The sequence below is a fragment of the Trachurus trachurus genome (assembly GCF_905171665.1).
Source record: "Trachurus trachurus genome assembly, chromosome: 14".
Lineage (NCBI taxonomy): Eukaryota > Metazoa > Chordata > Actinopteri > Carangiformes > Carangidae > Trachurus > Trachurus trachurus.
In genome coordinates, this window is record NC_139903.1 from 29,964,106 (window position 1) to 29,980,990 (window position 16,885).

At 44.0% G+C, this 16,885-nt stretch overlaps 1 protein-coding gene across 1 annotated transcript in view; it reads right to left on the reverse strand.

Moving 5' to 3' along the window:
* Window positions 1–5,829: 5,829 nt before the first annotated feature.
* siah2l (seven in absentia homolog 2-like) overlaps window positions 5,830–16,885 on the reverse strand; it is a 35,739-nt gene continuing 24,683 nt past the window's right edge. Inside the window, exons 2-3 of the mRNA XM_083987169.1 lie at window positions 11,198–11,377; window positions 5,830–10,213 (exon numbers count right to left, since the gene is read on the reverse strand). Of these exons, the coding sequence (XP_083843295.1) occupies window positions 9,842–10,213; window positions 11,198–11,377 (552 nt within the window). The 3' untranslated portion in view covers window positions 5,830–9,841. The remainder of the gene's footprint in view (window positions 10,214–11,197; window positions 11,378–16,885) is intronic.

The following is a 16,885-nucleotide window of genomic DNA, read 5'->3' on the forward strand; positions in this document are numbered from 1 at the left end:
AGAGTGCTATGGCAAGAGTGATAGTGTGTCAACCAACCCTGGTCTCCCCTAGTGCTGCACGGTAACTGGTAACTCCGAGACGGCACGGAGGACTCTGAAAATTCTCCCAGCCCTTAGTCGACATGAGGGTGAGTAGATAATGAGTGAAATTTGAATTTTTAGTGAACTATCCCTTTAAATTCTTACCTTCCTTCAGCGGGTTGTCCTTCTTTAAAGACAACAGGACGATACATAGACCGGTCACTCTTCATGGACACACAGCTGGGTTCAGGAGAGTCTGATCTCTGCTGCTGCATCCTGATAAGAAACAAGTGATGAATGAAATGTTGCAGTTTGACCAGAATAAAGATTCATTTGGAGCAGATCTGACCTCATCTTAGTTGATCAGTTGATGAATCAGTGGTTGGTTGTTCCTTCACTTAGACACTTCATACTTTAGTATTATCATTTCTAAGTTGTTGTTGAGTCGTTGATGTGACAGTGAGTGTGAATAATGATGGTGCAGTGATGTGAGTGCTGAGCTCTGACATGGAGAAGAGTCATGGACAGTTAGAGATCCTCATCTCACCTCTGAGCTTTGCTCTGGCTCTCATGTTCCCCCCACAGAGTGGTTTTAGAGGGAGGGGCTCCCTCCTCTCTGTCCTCACACTGATTCATAGCAGAGCCCCACCTTCACACAAACACAACAACAGGACTCATCACAACAGGACGAACATTACTTCTGATCACTGTCACTAATATGTCACTAATACACTGAGCTCGACACGTTGATCTATTCCAGCCACATTTAGCTCGGGGCTAAAAGAAGCTCTGCAGCGCCTTCTACTGTTTCATTGACACTTTACAGCCTGACGTGTTGGAGCTCGCTCAACAACTCGTTCAACAGGAAATATGTGGAGAAGTTAACACTTGTTGTTTTCATTGAGCAGGAAGTGAGTGTGTGTCTCAAATGACGTTAAAGCACACCCTCCCAGAGCACCTCTCCTTTTGGTCATAAAACTTTTTGTCAAAAATGACAGTGTAACGACCATAATACGTTTACTATGATAGTCTTATAGGCACGTCAAATACAGTAGCCTAATATATTGATCTTTTTGGAAGCTCGCTTGGCTGGCACATTTTGTTTAAAGCAGAAGTAAGTGGTCCGGTCGTTTTGGCTAATGCTGCGTTCCAGGCAGGCTTTTGAAATCGTAAATTACAGCTTCAAGTCACGTTCCAGGCAACCCACTCGTGTTTTTCCGACCTGTTTTACCGGTGAAAGTCACTATAGCGGCCACTCGTAACTTCCGACCGGTGAACTCGTACCAGATCGAACTGGTACCACTTCACGGTCGGAAAAATACGAGTTTCCTTGAACGCACCATAACAGTCCTCGTCCCTACGTCACCACATTCACGGCGTTCCTTGGCTGCACACACAGCCCTGCATGCCGTTCTCTCTCCTCATTGGATAAAAACTGTAGGATACGATAAATGTTTTCTCCTCGGCTCAGAGCAGAGCAGAGTGACTGACAGACCCGTGTTTCAGACCAAACACTCTATGTAAGTGATTGCTGTCGGAAGATATAACTATTTAAGACTTATATTAACACAAATATATCACTTACTTCTGCTTTAAGTTAAAAGTTAAGATACTTTTATTTCTGTGTGCTTAAATTAAACAGAAATACAATTATAGGTGTACATTAAAGGTAATACATTTTCCACAAACGTAATAGCCGCTGCCTACTACAAACGTAACACGCGATTTCCCACAAATGTAATAACTATTTATTACGTTTTTGGGGAAGTGAAAATCTTCAATTTTCAATTGTAATAACATGTAATAACGCAATGAATAATGGTCGTTGTGTTGGTTGTTGATTGATTGTTGTTGTTTATACCTACTAATAGCATACTAACTGTGCGAAATCCAGCTGCTGACTCTCCGCTCCATGATCACGGAGAGCCCCCTCTCTTCCCCACAAACGTAATAAATCTCTGCAAACGTAATAGTTATTACATTTGTGGGAAATCGCGTGTTACGTTTGTAGTAGGCAGCGGCTATTACGCTTGTGGAAAATGTATTACGTTTGCAGGATTATTACATTAAAAGCTGCATATTTTTATAACGTTTGTGGTTTATTACGTTTGTGGGCATTATTACATTGGCGGGCGTTACACATACTTTTGTGGAAACATTGATCCACACTGTCAGATACATTTTCGACAAAAACTTTTATGACATTAAACGAACAATGTGATTCACGTTCGATAGCTACTCACGTTCTACTTATTGTCCATCTGTCATGGCCATTAGCATACAAAACCAATAGTAACCCCATGCAATAGAACATTTAAAAGCATTTCATTTCATTATAGGCTATTAAAAAAAGTTTAAAAGTGTTCCAAGCTTCACAAACAATTAGATCTTGACATTTTATTTGGAATTTGCCCTGTCAAAAAACCATAGTGCGGATCCTGTGCAGTTGCAATTTACAGTCAACCACTAGGTGGCATTAAGGGGTCTGAACGTGCGGGTCCACAAGTGTTGGGTATTGGGTAATATTGGGTCATTTTGCTTAAGTGAGTTTCAGTTCTGTACCGCTAACCGCCACACCCTGTCACTTCTCCTTACTGGTACCTCGTGACTGTGGCTATAGCCTACCCACGGACCTCCGTTACACATGTGTGTCTCTCCTTCAGCAAAGTCAGGAAAGTCTCTGACAGTTGTAGTGAGTGTAGCGAACACACAAAGTCCGCTTTTAGTTCCACCACCGTCAGTAGGAGAGTTTGTCTGAGACCAAATCACTGTCACCGACTTCCTTTGTGACGCATCGGCCGACATCAATCAAACTCAACTACATCATCAGTAGAAAGTGACGACAGCTGATATCAAAACACTTTGACAAGAGCTTCTTTGTTTCTCTGAACTTCTACACATCCACAACAAGCTTTAAGCCAACACAAAGTTACACTTGTTACCTGGAAGTTTCTCTGCTGCTCCTCTCTCCTCCGTCTCTGTCACTGCGCGCGCCTCACAGAATTGCCAGTCGTCACTGTGGGCGTGGCCACGTGAGCAGGACTCTGTGACGGAGCTGCTCACAGATGAAACCTGATACATGAAGGTAAGTTTATTAAGAAAAGTGGACAGTTGAGGACAAACTAACGGTGAAACAACAAGAAATATTTTCACATGGTCACTTTCATTAAAGGTGTACAGAAATGGCCGTTTGTCCTGTTTGTCGCGCCGAGTTGTCACGAGCTGCAACACGAGTTTACCCGAGTAAGGAAAACGAATTTGATTGGTCGTTATCGAGCGGGCGGGATATTCAAAGCTTGGGGCGAGACCGAGCTCCGTGTGTGTGTGCGTGTCTCAGACGTTTGAATGACGGATTACGGATCCAATATCAGTGGCTGGTGAATCATGTACAGGCTGACGTATAATCCGTGCGCCTGCATTATCCAATGCGAAAAACAAAATACACACTTTCATCCCGGATTTACTCAAAAATAGAATTTTGCACAAAGTTTGGCCTACATCGTCTGAAAGATGAGTTATTACATTAATTTTATGATCCAGAGTGGGCTCAAATTCAATTTTCTTTTCTGTACACCTTTAAAGCTCTTTGACATCAAGTAGATCTTATAGAGTCTGTGGAGCTAAAGAAAGCCAAGCTTACCAGACAAACTCAGGTTTAAACTAGCGCCATCTCCAAATGAAGCCTTAAGGCGCTCCACCTATGCATTCCAGACCGATCCAGTCCAAATAAATGGATGATTGTGAAATTATGATTAAATTATTCTTTTTTTAGAAGGCTTCACAAATGCATGGATAAATGTGGGGATGTTGTCCAGTACTTTCCCTCCAGGTGTCAGTCTCTCATAACTAATGGACATTTTTTGGTTTCAAAAGAAAAACACACAAAAAAAAATCTCTGTACGATATTGCTTCTATTGCTTTAACAACTGTTCAGTATTCCTGTTTTTGCTGTGAGGTGGTCTCGGTACATCTAGAGCCACTGATGGGGACACAGTGTCTGCAGACTACAACACCATACCCATCATACTGCAGGATGGGACCAGCAGAATCCCCATCAGCAGGGAGTCAAGTCAGGAACTACTCATTACTGTTATTATCAACTACTTGGCTCCTTTGTGACAGAGAGAGGGATACAAGTCTAGACTCTAACAGAGCAAAAAGTTCTGCTTTCAACTGTTTCATTTTCTGTTCCCTCTCCACAGCGTCATGTGATGGCTCTGCTCCAGTTGACCATTGTTTCACATCCACTCACAGACAGAGCAGAGAGGATGTGAATGGGACTTTTTTTTTATGTAATCATGTTCTTTTTTTTTTTTACCTTATTTTTTGTTGTGTGATTTTTGCAATGATTCATGTATTTTTTTTTATTGATTTTGGAGACAATTCAAATAGTGACACATAAGTTTCACAGGCTTTTTTTTATTTAATGACATGACATGAGTGATGTGAGCGCAAAAATTCACCCGATGGAACTCTCTGTTAGAAGTCTGTCTCTTAGCATTGGGACATTCTTTGACACACAGCTAAACTAAGCTTGACAGTTAGCCTGGTCCTAAGCTTGTTCACCAGCATAAGTTACCATGGTCACTCATATGATCCACATTGATGGAGCAGAACTCCGACTTAATGAGCCAGACTTTTTGAAATAAGTCTGGCTTTTCCTTAATCCTGCTTCATGGAACCCCCCGATGATTCTCAGGCAGCTTCAGCTGCTGGGACTTTTCTGATTTCTACAAGTCAGACTTCACCTAGAATAAAGCCAGACTTGACCAACAGGGTTTGAAACATGACCGCGAAAATCTCTGTCCAGCTGCAAACACCAACACAAATACCGGTAGTACATGTCACAGAATAAATCCAGCAGCCTTCTGTTAGAGAAAATATACTGCTGCTGCTGGAGACTCATTTACAGGAGCAATATTTGGTAGAAAGTCAGTGAGGTGAGAAGTGGAAGTCATCATCAGACAAGAAGAGATAGAGTGAGAGAGACAGCGGCATTTCCTCTATTTCTGAACAGAGGTCAGTACAATAATCAGCTAATTATAATAATAATAAATCAATCAATATTCATTAATAACATTAAGGTTTTAAAGCAACAGAATATTAATGATTGTCTGGTCAGTGACATCTCACTGTTTACAAAACAAACGGCAAGATAAAACATTTAAAATCAGTGAATGAACATTTAATAGTTGTTCGGTTTAGAGGTAGAAGTTTAAATTAAAGCTCCATATAGTATAAAACCAGCGGTCAGGATTTCCTGCAACTTTGTGATGTCACAACAAAACACCACCAAGCCCCACCCCCCGGACAGACTATCCAACACACATCTACCCAAAATCTTTCTCAATTTTTGGACTTACAAAACAGTCAGCCAATCAGAAGGCAGTCTCGGAACCTCCCCTCACCTGATTGGCTGACAGTGACCTGTTGGTGCAGAGCTCCAGAAAGAGAAGAGTTGTAAGACTACAATGAGATGGTTTTTGGTTCTTAAAACCACAAATACATCTCCTTATGGATTGACCCTGGGTCCAGGTGGGAGGGGCTCGGTGATAGCTTTTTTCTGACATCACAATGTCACAGAATTACTGCCGGCTGGTTTAAAAACAAACACAACACTGGGTGCATTTCTCTGTGGACCTAATTAATAATTAATAAAGAACCTAGAGCTGCTTTATAATCACACTCCACATGGACATCTACCATAGTATGGAGCTTTAATATACACATCTACCTTTATACTGTATGGAGCTTTAAACATCTACCTTTCCATTATAAGGAGCTTAAAGTGATACGCCAACTTTTTTTTTTTCATGTCTTGCCACACTCCCGAGTCCATGCATGACCAGTATATAGACACCATCCTTTCGATTGTGCGTGCAGTAACCATGGAGATAGCCGTATCGCCCGTAATTAGCTTAGCTCAAACACTGGAAGTGTATGGGTAGTGTTAGCCTGCCTCCTACTCAAGACGAACTCAGCAGTCAGAAGCTGATTTCATGTTTGCTCTAAACTCTGTAAATATAGCCTATCACTTTATCAACATTTCAAACATTTTTAGGCGAGAAAGTAGCCGTTTAGATCAGCAGTGTGTCGTTAATTTGTCTAAATACCAGCTGTTTACAATTTTGTTCGGACGAATTTGGCGCTACTCAAGCTAGCCGTTGTGACCAACGCACTTCCGGTTACGTTCACAAAATAAAACACCTGTTCCCTTTACATACAGAAGTGCTTTTACTTTGAAATAGGAAGCTAACCTACCCTCGATGTAGCTAGCTTAAACCAAAATAAACCGTCTTTGCTTGAACCCTCCGTTTTGACCGATCTCGTCCCGTTACCGCCATTTGACCGCTCAAGATGCCTTACCGGAGAGTGTTGTCAGCTCTGAGACAAAGATCGGTCTGTTTAGAGTTGCTGAAGAGTTTCTCTGATGACTTTAGGTAGAGGCAGGCTAACACTACCTATACACTTCCAGCGTTTGAGCTAAGCTAATTACGGACGATACGGGCTCTCCCTCGTTACTGCACGCACAGTCGAAAGGATGGAGTCTATCTGCTTGTCATGGACTCGGGAGTGAGGCAAGACACGAAAAAGAAGAAAAATGTTGGTGTATCCCTTTAAATGTTCTGCTGCTTTGGAGCAGTGTGAACAGAAAACTGATTTGTATCCGAGTGAACATGGAAAAAAACGCAGCTGAGGTCCGAGGGGTCTGCGGTTTAGTCACAATAGTCGTGATCAGAGGTATCTGCTGACTTGTCAACTTCTTCCTGGTTGCTACAAAGGTTTAGAGACAACAATTGTTTTCTTTACCTATAACAACATCAACAACAACAACAACAATAATAACGTCAGTCCATCGTGTCTATGTGGTTTTGAGCAAGCAGCACACAGTATTTCTACATTTCTCTTCTGTCAGTTCATAGTCTCCGACGTTTCCCCGGTCATGTTCTCAGTGAGAAAACTAAAAACGAAATGATGTTAAACAGGAGCTCATCAGCACCAGGACTCCCCCAGAAAGAGCCGGACGCGAGGGTGGGGGGGAGGAAGGCGGTAGAAAAGTAAGGCGCTAGCGGCTCGGCAGGCTGCAGGAAGAGGGACAGAGGATTATACCTCCATTTCACTGCTTTTATCTGAGATTAAAGAAAGTCTGAGGATTAACTGAATCCTGCTGAGGTCCAACAACCAACCCCCTCCAAACCGCCACAGAGGTGTCAGAACGCCACCGGGCTGCTGGACCTCAGTCACAGTCCACTGCTGGCTCTGCAAGCTCAGACACAGGCCTCAGCTGAGACGACGTGTTCACATTATCTGCTACAGAAGTATTTCAGTTTGCTGGTTATTATTATTATTGATATAATTCATATTGATACATGTGACAGTGTGAATAGTGGTAGTCAGTCAGAGCCTTTTTAATATGCTGATTGATATAAAGTTCATCATTCCATCTGGTAGTAAACTGACAAACAACAATATTCTGTTATGGAGTTTTAAAATTGATCATCAAAGAAAAGAAGAAACTTTTCACGTTCAAATCTGAAATTGCAGAATTTCTGCTGGGAAAATGAGCAAAATGAATTCATTAATTCATTGCTTAAAGGGATACGCCAACATTTTTTTTTCGTGTCTTTCCTCACTCCCGGGTCCATGACAAGCAGATAGACACCATCCTTTCGACTGTGCGTGCAGTAACAAGGGAGATAGAGCCGTATCGCCCGTAATTAGCTTAGCTCAAATGCTGGAAGTGCATAGGTAGTGTTAGCCTGCCTCCTACCCGAGCCGAAATCAGCAGTGAGAATCTGATTTCATTTTAGCTCTAAACTCTGTAAATATATCACTTTATCGACATTTCAAACATTTTTAGGCGAGAAAGTAGCCGTTTAGATCAGCAGTGTGTCGTTCATTTGTCTAAATACCAGCTGTTTACAAGTTTGTTTGGACGAATTTGGCGCTACTCAAGCTAGCCGTTGTGACCAACGCAGTTCCGGTTACTTTCACAAAATAAAACACCCGTTGCCCTTTACATACAGAACTGCTTTTACTTTGAAATAGGAAGCTAACCTACCCTCGATGTAGCTAGCTTGAACCAAAATAAACCGTCTTTGCTTGAACCCTCCGTTTTGATCGATCTCGTCCCATTAGCGACATTTGACCGCTCAAGATGCCTTACCGGAGAGTTTTGTCAGCTCTGAGACGAAGATCGGCCCGCGTTTAGAGTTGAAGAAGCTGAAGAGTGTCTCTCTGATGACTTTAGGTGGAGGCAGGCTAACACTACAGGCTATACACTTCCAGCGTTTGAGCTAAGCTAATTATGGGCGATACCGGCTCTCTGGGTGCAATACGGGCGCAAGACACACACAAAAAAAATGTTGGCGTATCCCTTTAAGCTCACATCCAGCTGAGGCCAGAGTATGGCAGAGTAATGTTTATTGATCTGATAAGTTTTGTGCAATTTTTCTGATGTTTGACAGCAGGTTGTGTATTGGTGTGTATTTCCTGTGAGATCACATGACCAGTGAAGCTGCAACAGTCAGCCAATCATCAGAGATATAATCTGCACCTTTCCATACAGCCGTTAATTGTTTTCTGATTTTCCGTTTTATCTTAGTGAACTTAAGTGTCACCTTTAGATATTTTAAAGACTGAATGATAAACCAATCTATTCATCTTCAGACAATAATCATTTGCTGTGGTGTGACTATAACCCAGCCAGCTGTTCAACATCTGTAAGACACAGTTGGACCTTTATACATCAGGTATTTACCTTATTTTATAAACATACTATATAAACATTTGAGAGTTGATTTTCTTCGTGAATTTATAACAATAAATGTTACTATGGAGACAGGGCCACGCCCGCTGGCCTAACTGCTCAAAGCAACGGAATGACCTGCAGTGATAGGCTGAGACGACTGTCAATCAAAGATGTGTCTGTGTCAAGTTTGGACCAATCACAGAAGGGAGGACCAGGATGCTGTGAACACGTTGACAGGAAGTCAGATGACCCTGACAGGAAGTGCTGTGTCCTTCGGTCCTCCAGCGAGACCAGGTCTGACCTCTTCTTCATCAGTTCAAGAGGGACTGTCACTACCCGATTTGCGACAATACTGGTCTACGCAGCCATCTTGGACAGCTGCCTACGGCAACACCACTTGGACAAACTTCATTTGGGCACTGCCCGATTTGCGTACAAGCGGAAGTCTGCTTAAAGTTCTGTAAATTTAAAATACGCTACTGTGAAAATGATTTTTTTTTTAAACAAAAAAACGCGGACGTCCGTCATAAGACAGCCGCGGCAGACTCGTTTATTCAGTGAGTGTTGTGGTAGTTGTGATTGTTTGTGGTTGTCATGGTGATGAGGCCGGCAAGAAAAGACGAAAGTAAACACTAAAAGTCCGCCTCTGTTCCTGTTTTCTGAGCATCAAGATCCATACCACCACAACCAACCCTCAATTTACATTACTAATAAAGTTTTTTTTTTTTTTGGATAAAAAGATAAACCGTCTCTGGCGACGCATAGGGCAGTGATCCTAAGTCAATTCAGCTAAGTTTGTCCAAGTGGAGTTGCCGTACGTAGCTGTCGCAAATCGGGTAGCGATGCAAATCGGGTAGTGACAGGGACGGACACACGATGCCGTCCACTTCCTGATTGGACATCAAACAAGTCAGAGCCGGCGTTCTGCTGCAAACGTCCTGTTGTACAAACGAGTCCAGCTGCACAGCAGCCGTGTCTCTAGAGGTGTCCATGACTTCCTGTGAGCACAGAGGGTAAAGGTCTGTCCACCCTGTGCCGTCTGTCTGTCCGTCTGAGTCCTCTCCTCCCTCAGCACATGGAGATGGTGACGTTGATCCCCAGGTTGCCGTTGTCGGCGAACAGGTGGGCGATGGAGGTGTCGAACACCAGGCAGTCGCTGTTCATGATGGCGGCCGCGACGCCGTCGTGGATGGAGCGCGGCGTGGCCTCCCAGGTGAGCCGGCGCCGGTTGCCGTTGAGCTCCAGGCGGTAGGCGAAGTTCTCGGCCTGCTTGCGCGTGCCGATGAGCAGCACCACGGCGAAGAACTGCTGGTGGCCCTCGTACTTCTCCTGCTTCTCCAGCACCAGCATGAAGTGGTGGCTGAAGCACGACTGCATCATCACCCAGTCCACGGCGCCGGGCAGGTTGATGTCCGTCGCCAGGAAGACGATGTCCTCACCCTGCAGACAAAAGAAGACATTATAAAACATCTTGTTTAAAGGAGAATTCTGGTCGTTTTTTACCTCTAAATCGTTGTCCTGATGGTCACCCAGTGTTGGGGGGAACAGAAAACGCGACTAAAATTGATGCAGGCAAACCGGAGTTACACCATGGCTAGACGGCGCTAGCGATAGCAACAACGCTAACCTATGGGAGCAATTTTTTCAACCACAACAAACACTCAAAAAACAATCAAATATCTATGGTACATGACTGGAATCCTTATGACACGCCACTGAACTCATAAACTGTACAGTATAAACCAGTATAAACTTTGTGGTTTTGCATGTAATCACTCACCTCAGGCAGCCGAACTATTGCACGTCCTGGAAAGACATTACTATCCGATCACAGAGCGCCTGCTCTCCCCGCCACAGAAACTAACACTTCTTCCTTGTTGTGATGATTTCTTTACAAAAATAAACGGTCTGAGATATTTTGGACATTACCACTGCACTGCTCCACCATTTATTTTAGTAAAGAAATCATCAAGGAAAAAGTGTTTGTTTCTGTGGCGGGGAGAAGGCGCTCTGTGATCGGATAGTAATGTCTTTCCAGGATGCTCCAGAGTTCGGCTATCTGAGGTGAGTGGCTACATGCAAAAACACAAAGTTTATACTGTTTATACTGTACAGTTTATGAGTTGAGTAGTGTGTCATAAGGATTCGAGTCATGTACCATAGATATTTGATTGTTTTTTGAGTGTTTGTTGTGGTTGAAAAAATTGCCCTCATACTTTAGGGTTGTCGCTAGCGCTAGCCATGGTAACTCCGGTTTGCCTGCATCAATTTTAGTCGCGTTTTTTGCTCCCCCCGGGTGACCATTAGGACAACAATTTAGGGGTCAAAAATGACCGGAATTCTCCTTTAAGGTTCATCCAGCTCTGATCTGAGGGTGTGGCGCCGGGTCTTCTGGTCTGTTGGGGGTGGTGTCTCGGTGCCGACCTGCAGAGTGGTGATGGATTTGTGTGCGTGCATCAGGTGGGGCATGACGGCCTCCAGGGAGCCGTGCCATTTGCAGGTTGCCCCGGGGCATGGGCAGGTGTACGGCCTGAACTCGCACACTTCCTCGTGGTCAGGCTTCTCGCTGTGGTGGAGGGTCAGCAGACATCCGGCCGACGAGTACTGGAGGTGGAGGACAAGAGACAGGAAGTGAGTATTAAAATCACATTTCACACAAATCTGATCAATTGTTGGGGAAAACTAAATAACTGGGGAAAAAGATACGATCAAGTGATTTTTTTTGGTCGACCAAGCACTGGTTGACCCAAAAAATCATTAGCCAACCATTGGTCGATTGGTTGCAGAAAAAAACAAAAAAAACATTTGGAGCTGTGTCCTGTCAAAATGAAGTCAAAACAATATGACTGAACTGTATATGAAAGGCTATAGGGCTTTTAATTTGAAGGGCCAGATACAGGAAGTCGTGACACTCCCTCGCTGTCAGTTTTATTTGTTGTTGTGTTTTTTTTTTTTTTTACACGGCAAGTGATCTGTCCCCTGTCAAACAAAAGACATCTCCCCCTGCTTTGGGCATTGAGGACATATTGTTTGGTCTGGTGTCATTACAGGGTCGGATTTGAGAATTTCTAGAGAGTCAGGACTTGGAAAATCAGTAGAACCTCTGAAGAAATCTATTGATCCTAAATCTTGATCGTCTTCGCAATCTGGTTTCCACAGAAAACATTTGACATGAAAGAAGTGGGAAAAAAGAATATGACCGATGACTCTGTTAGAGACCCCCAGTCCAAATAACACGCCCCCCCCCCCCCCCCCCCCCCCCTCCCCCCCCCCCCCCCTCTATTTCTGGACCAGAGAGTCATTAAACTAGTGATGTGTTGAGGACCAAACTGTCCAATGAGAAGACGGTTATTAATCGTTCTATAAATACCAAATGGGCTTCAGCTCTAAGCTCTGACACTCTTACATAAGCTGCACTCCATTATCATAATAGTTGAAACAAGGCTGAGAACCACCAGACACAAAACTGAGTCATGTGTTATCACTGAGTCAAACTTTTACCTCGGGCAAAAATGAATATTGAGGTCTAATTTGAAGCAGAGACTGTAGTGGTGTGTAAGGCACAGTGTTTTCATTGATCTTAAATCTACATTTGCTTTTCCTGTGGGGTGAACACTGTATGACACTTATTGATGTACATTTTCATTTCTCTCAATCACTCCATGTTTGCAGAGAGCGTACTCTTTTGTTGTCTAAACCGATTACAATGGCAGGACACCCCACCCCCACAACCTCAAAAGAACCCACGCAGGCACAGGGAGAACATGCAAACCCCACCCAGAAAGGCTCTAGGCCCCCCTGCTGAGTTGACCACTGCACCAGTATGCTGCCATGACATTACCCAGTACGTTTACAAAGCTGCTTTCCCACTAAAATTAGCGAGTCGAAGCAGGTTTTTTAAATGCGGGTCGACCAGCTAACAATCGGCATTTGGCTCCTTTCCCATTGACCAAAATGAGCCGAGTCTGACCGCCCGCTGGGGGTCCATATGACGGACGTCCGCGGAAAAACACGTCAGTTAAACAGACTGTCGCTTTTCTTTTTTGGTCAGTGTTCTTTGATCTTTTGATCAAATCCCAGTCTTGAAAGCGAGCAGAGCTTTGTTTTGGTACGTGATATGAGACGCGACTAGCGCAATGGCATCACGTAACGCTCAACGTCATCACGTAAATTAGCGGGATGACCCGGGTCTGGCGTTCCCACTGCAAACCGATCGGAGCCGAGCCAATTGAAGGCGATTTTAACCCGCGTCGCTTGCCGAGTCATTTGACGTGGCTCGGTGCGCCTTTCCCACTGTCACCAAAAGCCGATTGTTAGCGGGTTTAAACTGTTTTTTTGGCCAGTGGGGGAGGTGTACATGACATCTGACTATAACTGGACAACTGAAGTGCATGTGAACGCATTAGTCCGACATATATGGGAGTTCCCCTTATCTGACTGAAACACCCAGATAACACGATAGAAAATCGATTTTCTTCAGCATGTATAAACCTTAATCAGAGTTAAAACTGGACAATGCATGTGTGCCGAACCTGGCAAAGAATTGAGTGCATTTCACCCGTGGACCGACCCGACCCGAGTATAGGCTGTAGCCTACACTACAGCCTATTTTCAGCCCGAACCGGCCTGGACCGGCGCGACCAGTCAGTAACTGAAGTTGAGAACTCTAAATTATTTATTTCCATTTCTTACTTGGTGACAGAAAAGGCAAGGAGTCCATAACTCACTGAAACAATGCATATCGCCACCTATGTTGAGGAGGTGGTTATTCAATTTTCTCTGTTGCATGTAAACAGGGACAGAAGTTTGAAGAGATGTTCAAATCGAGCTACAGTATGCTTGCTTATAGCTCCACTTAGCTGTGCATGTAAACGTACTGAGTGCGCAAAATTTTAACAACAGTGAGAATGAACAGAGACGCTAAAATGGTAAACCCCAAAAGAGGGGTCTTGTTGTATTCATTAACACCAGACCTTTCCACGTGCCCAGAGAGTTCTCACATTGTTGTTTGTGGCGCTGACACTCCATCATTGCCAGACTCCAAACACAGCATTGAGATGCAATCATCACTGTCTCTGGAGACTATCCATTAAACACTAGAATCCACACTGCCAGACATTAGACCGTTTGTGAGGGAGGCTCACACTGCCACTCCCTGCCTCCACTCACCAGACCTGATCATACACTGGTCCAGGAAATAGTCTCCTGAGGCAGAGGAGGCTCTGAGGGACTCTCTACCTGGGCTGTCCTGCAGGAAGCACTGAGGGGGCCACACACTTATACTGACTCAAAAATTTGCGCTGCTTCCCTGATAACAAGTCTTGGATTACCAGTAACGTCAAGAACGTCCTTAAAGGGATACTTCAGCATTTTGGCAAATTGGCCCATTGCCATAATCCCTATAGTCACAGCAGTAGGTTTGTTACCTTTAATTGTCGGTGCGAGTTATTTTTAGAACGGCGGAGCAGAGCCGTGAGCTGCTCAGAGCTACACTACGGAGGCTAATGGGATTTCTTGGTTTCCCTCATCAAACTCATCAAATACACAATCCAACAACTCCACAACACTCTTGGTGGACAAGTTGTGACCTGCACATTCACCACACTATGAGATAATAACACAACGTTACCGTCACAACTTGTCCACCAGAGTGTTTTGGAGTTGTTGGATTGTGTATTTGATGAGTTTGATGAGGGAAATCCGATTAGCCTCTTTAGCGTAGCTCTGACCATGGAGCTGAAACATGTGCAGGGGGAAAGTCAAGCAGAGGGAGGAGGAAGAGGAATACAGAAGGAAGGGGGAGCAGAGGCAGCAGAACAACAGCTTGATGGAGGTCTGGGATGACATGAAAACCACCGCAGGCTGCATTAATGAGGACAGACCAGGGAGGGGGTCTCTCCTGACTTTAGATAGAAACTGCGTTTAGTACAGGGATGGGAAAAAGGTTTTACTACTGTTCAATCTCGTACTTAAAGGACAATTCCGGGCAAATTCAACTTGGGGCTGTATTTTCATATCATTTTAGGTGTAAAAGAAGGAATCTGAAGATTTTCAGTTTAATTGCTCCTGTTTTGCGGTAGCTGCATCTGTCCCCGCATCGCCACGGCAGCAATGAATGGGAGCGGATGCAAGTTCCGCTGCTTAGGCTGTTTACATCCCTCAAAGCCACAATGTTTTTTCCACAGACAGCGTCAGATGGCGACTCAAACATGCGGCGAGAAGTTTTTATTACTTGAAGCAAGTCAAGAGTTGATATTCCTGTGTTTATGACACAAACGGTAGCTCCGACTGCACCTGAATACACCGCGCACGGCAACTTGGGTCTCGCGCAAGACTCCAGGAGACTTTGAATTAGATCTAGTTTTACAAACATGTCGGCTTGCTTGAAGTAAATAAACTTCTCGGTGCATGTTTGAGGAGCCATCTGACGCTGTCTGTGGAAAAAAATTGCGGCTTTGAGGGATGTAAACAGCCTAAGCAGCGGAACTTGCATCCGCTCCCATTCATTGCTGCCGTGGCAATGCGGGGACAGACACAACTACCGCAAAACAGGAGCGATTAAACTGAAAATCTTCAGATTCCTTCTTTTAGACCTAAAATGTTAGGAAAATACACCCCCGAGTTGAATTTGCCCGGAATTGTCCTTTAAGTACTTTTGATTTTGTAAGAGTAAAAATAACAGAATTTCCATATTATCCCATATTCCTTTCTTTTCTGTAACAACATCTATGTCACGTCTGTCCGTCCTGGGTGAGGGATCCTCCTCTGTTGCTCACCATGAGCTTTCTCCTGTTTTGTCCCTGTTAAAAGAGTTTTCTTGGAGCATTTCCTCAGTGACCGTGAGGGTCTAAGGAAAGAGGATGTTGTTGTGATGCCGTGTAAAGCCCTTTGAGACAAACTGTTTGTAAAAATGGGCTATACAAATAAACACTCATAAACTCAACAGATATAAATGCAATTCAGGTTGTATCAGGAACACACCCAGAGCATCAGACAATCACTTTTCATCATTAACCCATGTGAGATGAACCCTTCATCAGTCTGTACCTCATCAACCTTCACTGGTTCACAGGTCACTGGTGATTCTGTTCTTACATAAAAACATGTAATCACACTTTGGAACATTTAGTCCTCTCCGACACTCCCACCCAGAGCAGAGTGTCAGTGTGTGTGTGTGTGTGTGTGTGTGTGTGTGTGTGTGTGTGTGTGTGTGTGTGTGTGTGTGTGTGTGTGTGTGTGTGTGTGTGTCAGTGCTGCAGGGTGCTGTCAGGTGTGTGAGAGCACTGCTCTGCCCATCCGACACATGGGGTCAGAGGGAGCGATGCAGTAGGGAACAGTGGATGCATCGCAGACAAACATCTTCATCAGGACTGGAGCCGCTCAGAGAACTTGATGTTTGCAAAAACAAACTGGAAATCAATATTCCTGATTTCTTTGTTGCTGAGAGGAGAAGTGATAAAACATGAGGAGGGTCTCTGGGACCGATGGATTGTTAGACTGCTGCATCCTTACAGACTGTATGACATCACAGACACAGGACATGTAGCAAACATCACTGTGCAGCTTATCCTATGATCATCATCATTCAACCTTTTCACATGGTCTCAGGCTGCAGACTAAATGGAGGTTTTTTCCCCTTAAATTTGAGACCTACTTGCGCATCGGCAACCGATCATTTTGACGTTGGCTAAGCAAACAATGGATACATTCTTTCTGCCTGGTAACCCTGGTGTACCAGAGGCAAATCCTGATTTAGAGGATAACCATCAAAGTATTTATCAGTAATAGGGCTGTCAATCTTCCCCCCAAATCAGATTTGAATTTCTAACACTTCTTATGTTAAATATTCAAATTTTTAATGTTTAAAATTCAATGATTAATGTTTTTAGCTCATCATATTCACCTATATCAGCTTATTGTTACATCCCGCGTCCACTAAAGGACATTTCAACCTTTACCAACTCAATATAAAACTTCAAGAAGGGAAATGTAAATATTATAAGTAGTGGTGCAACAGATCACAGTTGAAGTGATCCGCAGATCGATGGATAAAAAGAAAAGAAGAACGTGTGCGTGTAGTGTGGGAACACGTAGGCGCACCGCTCCAGACAA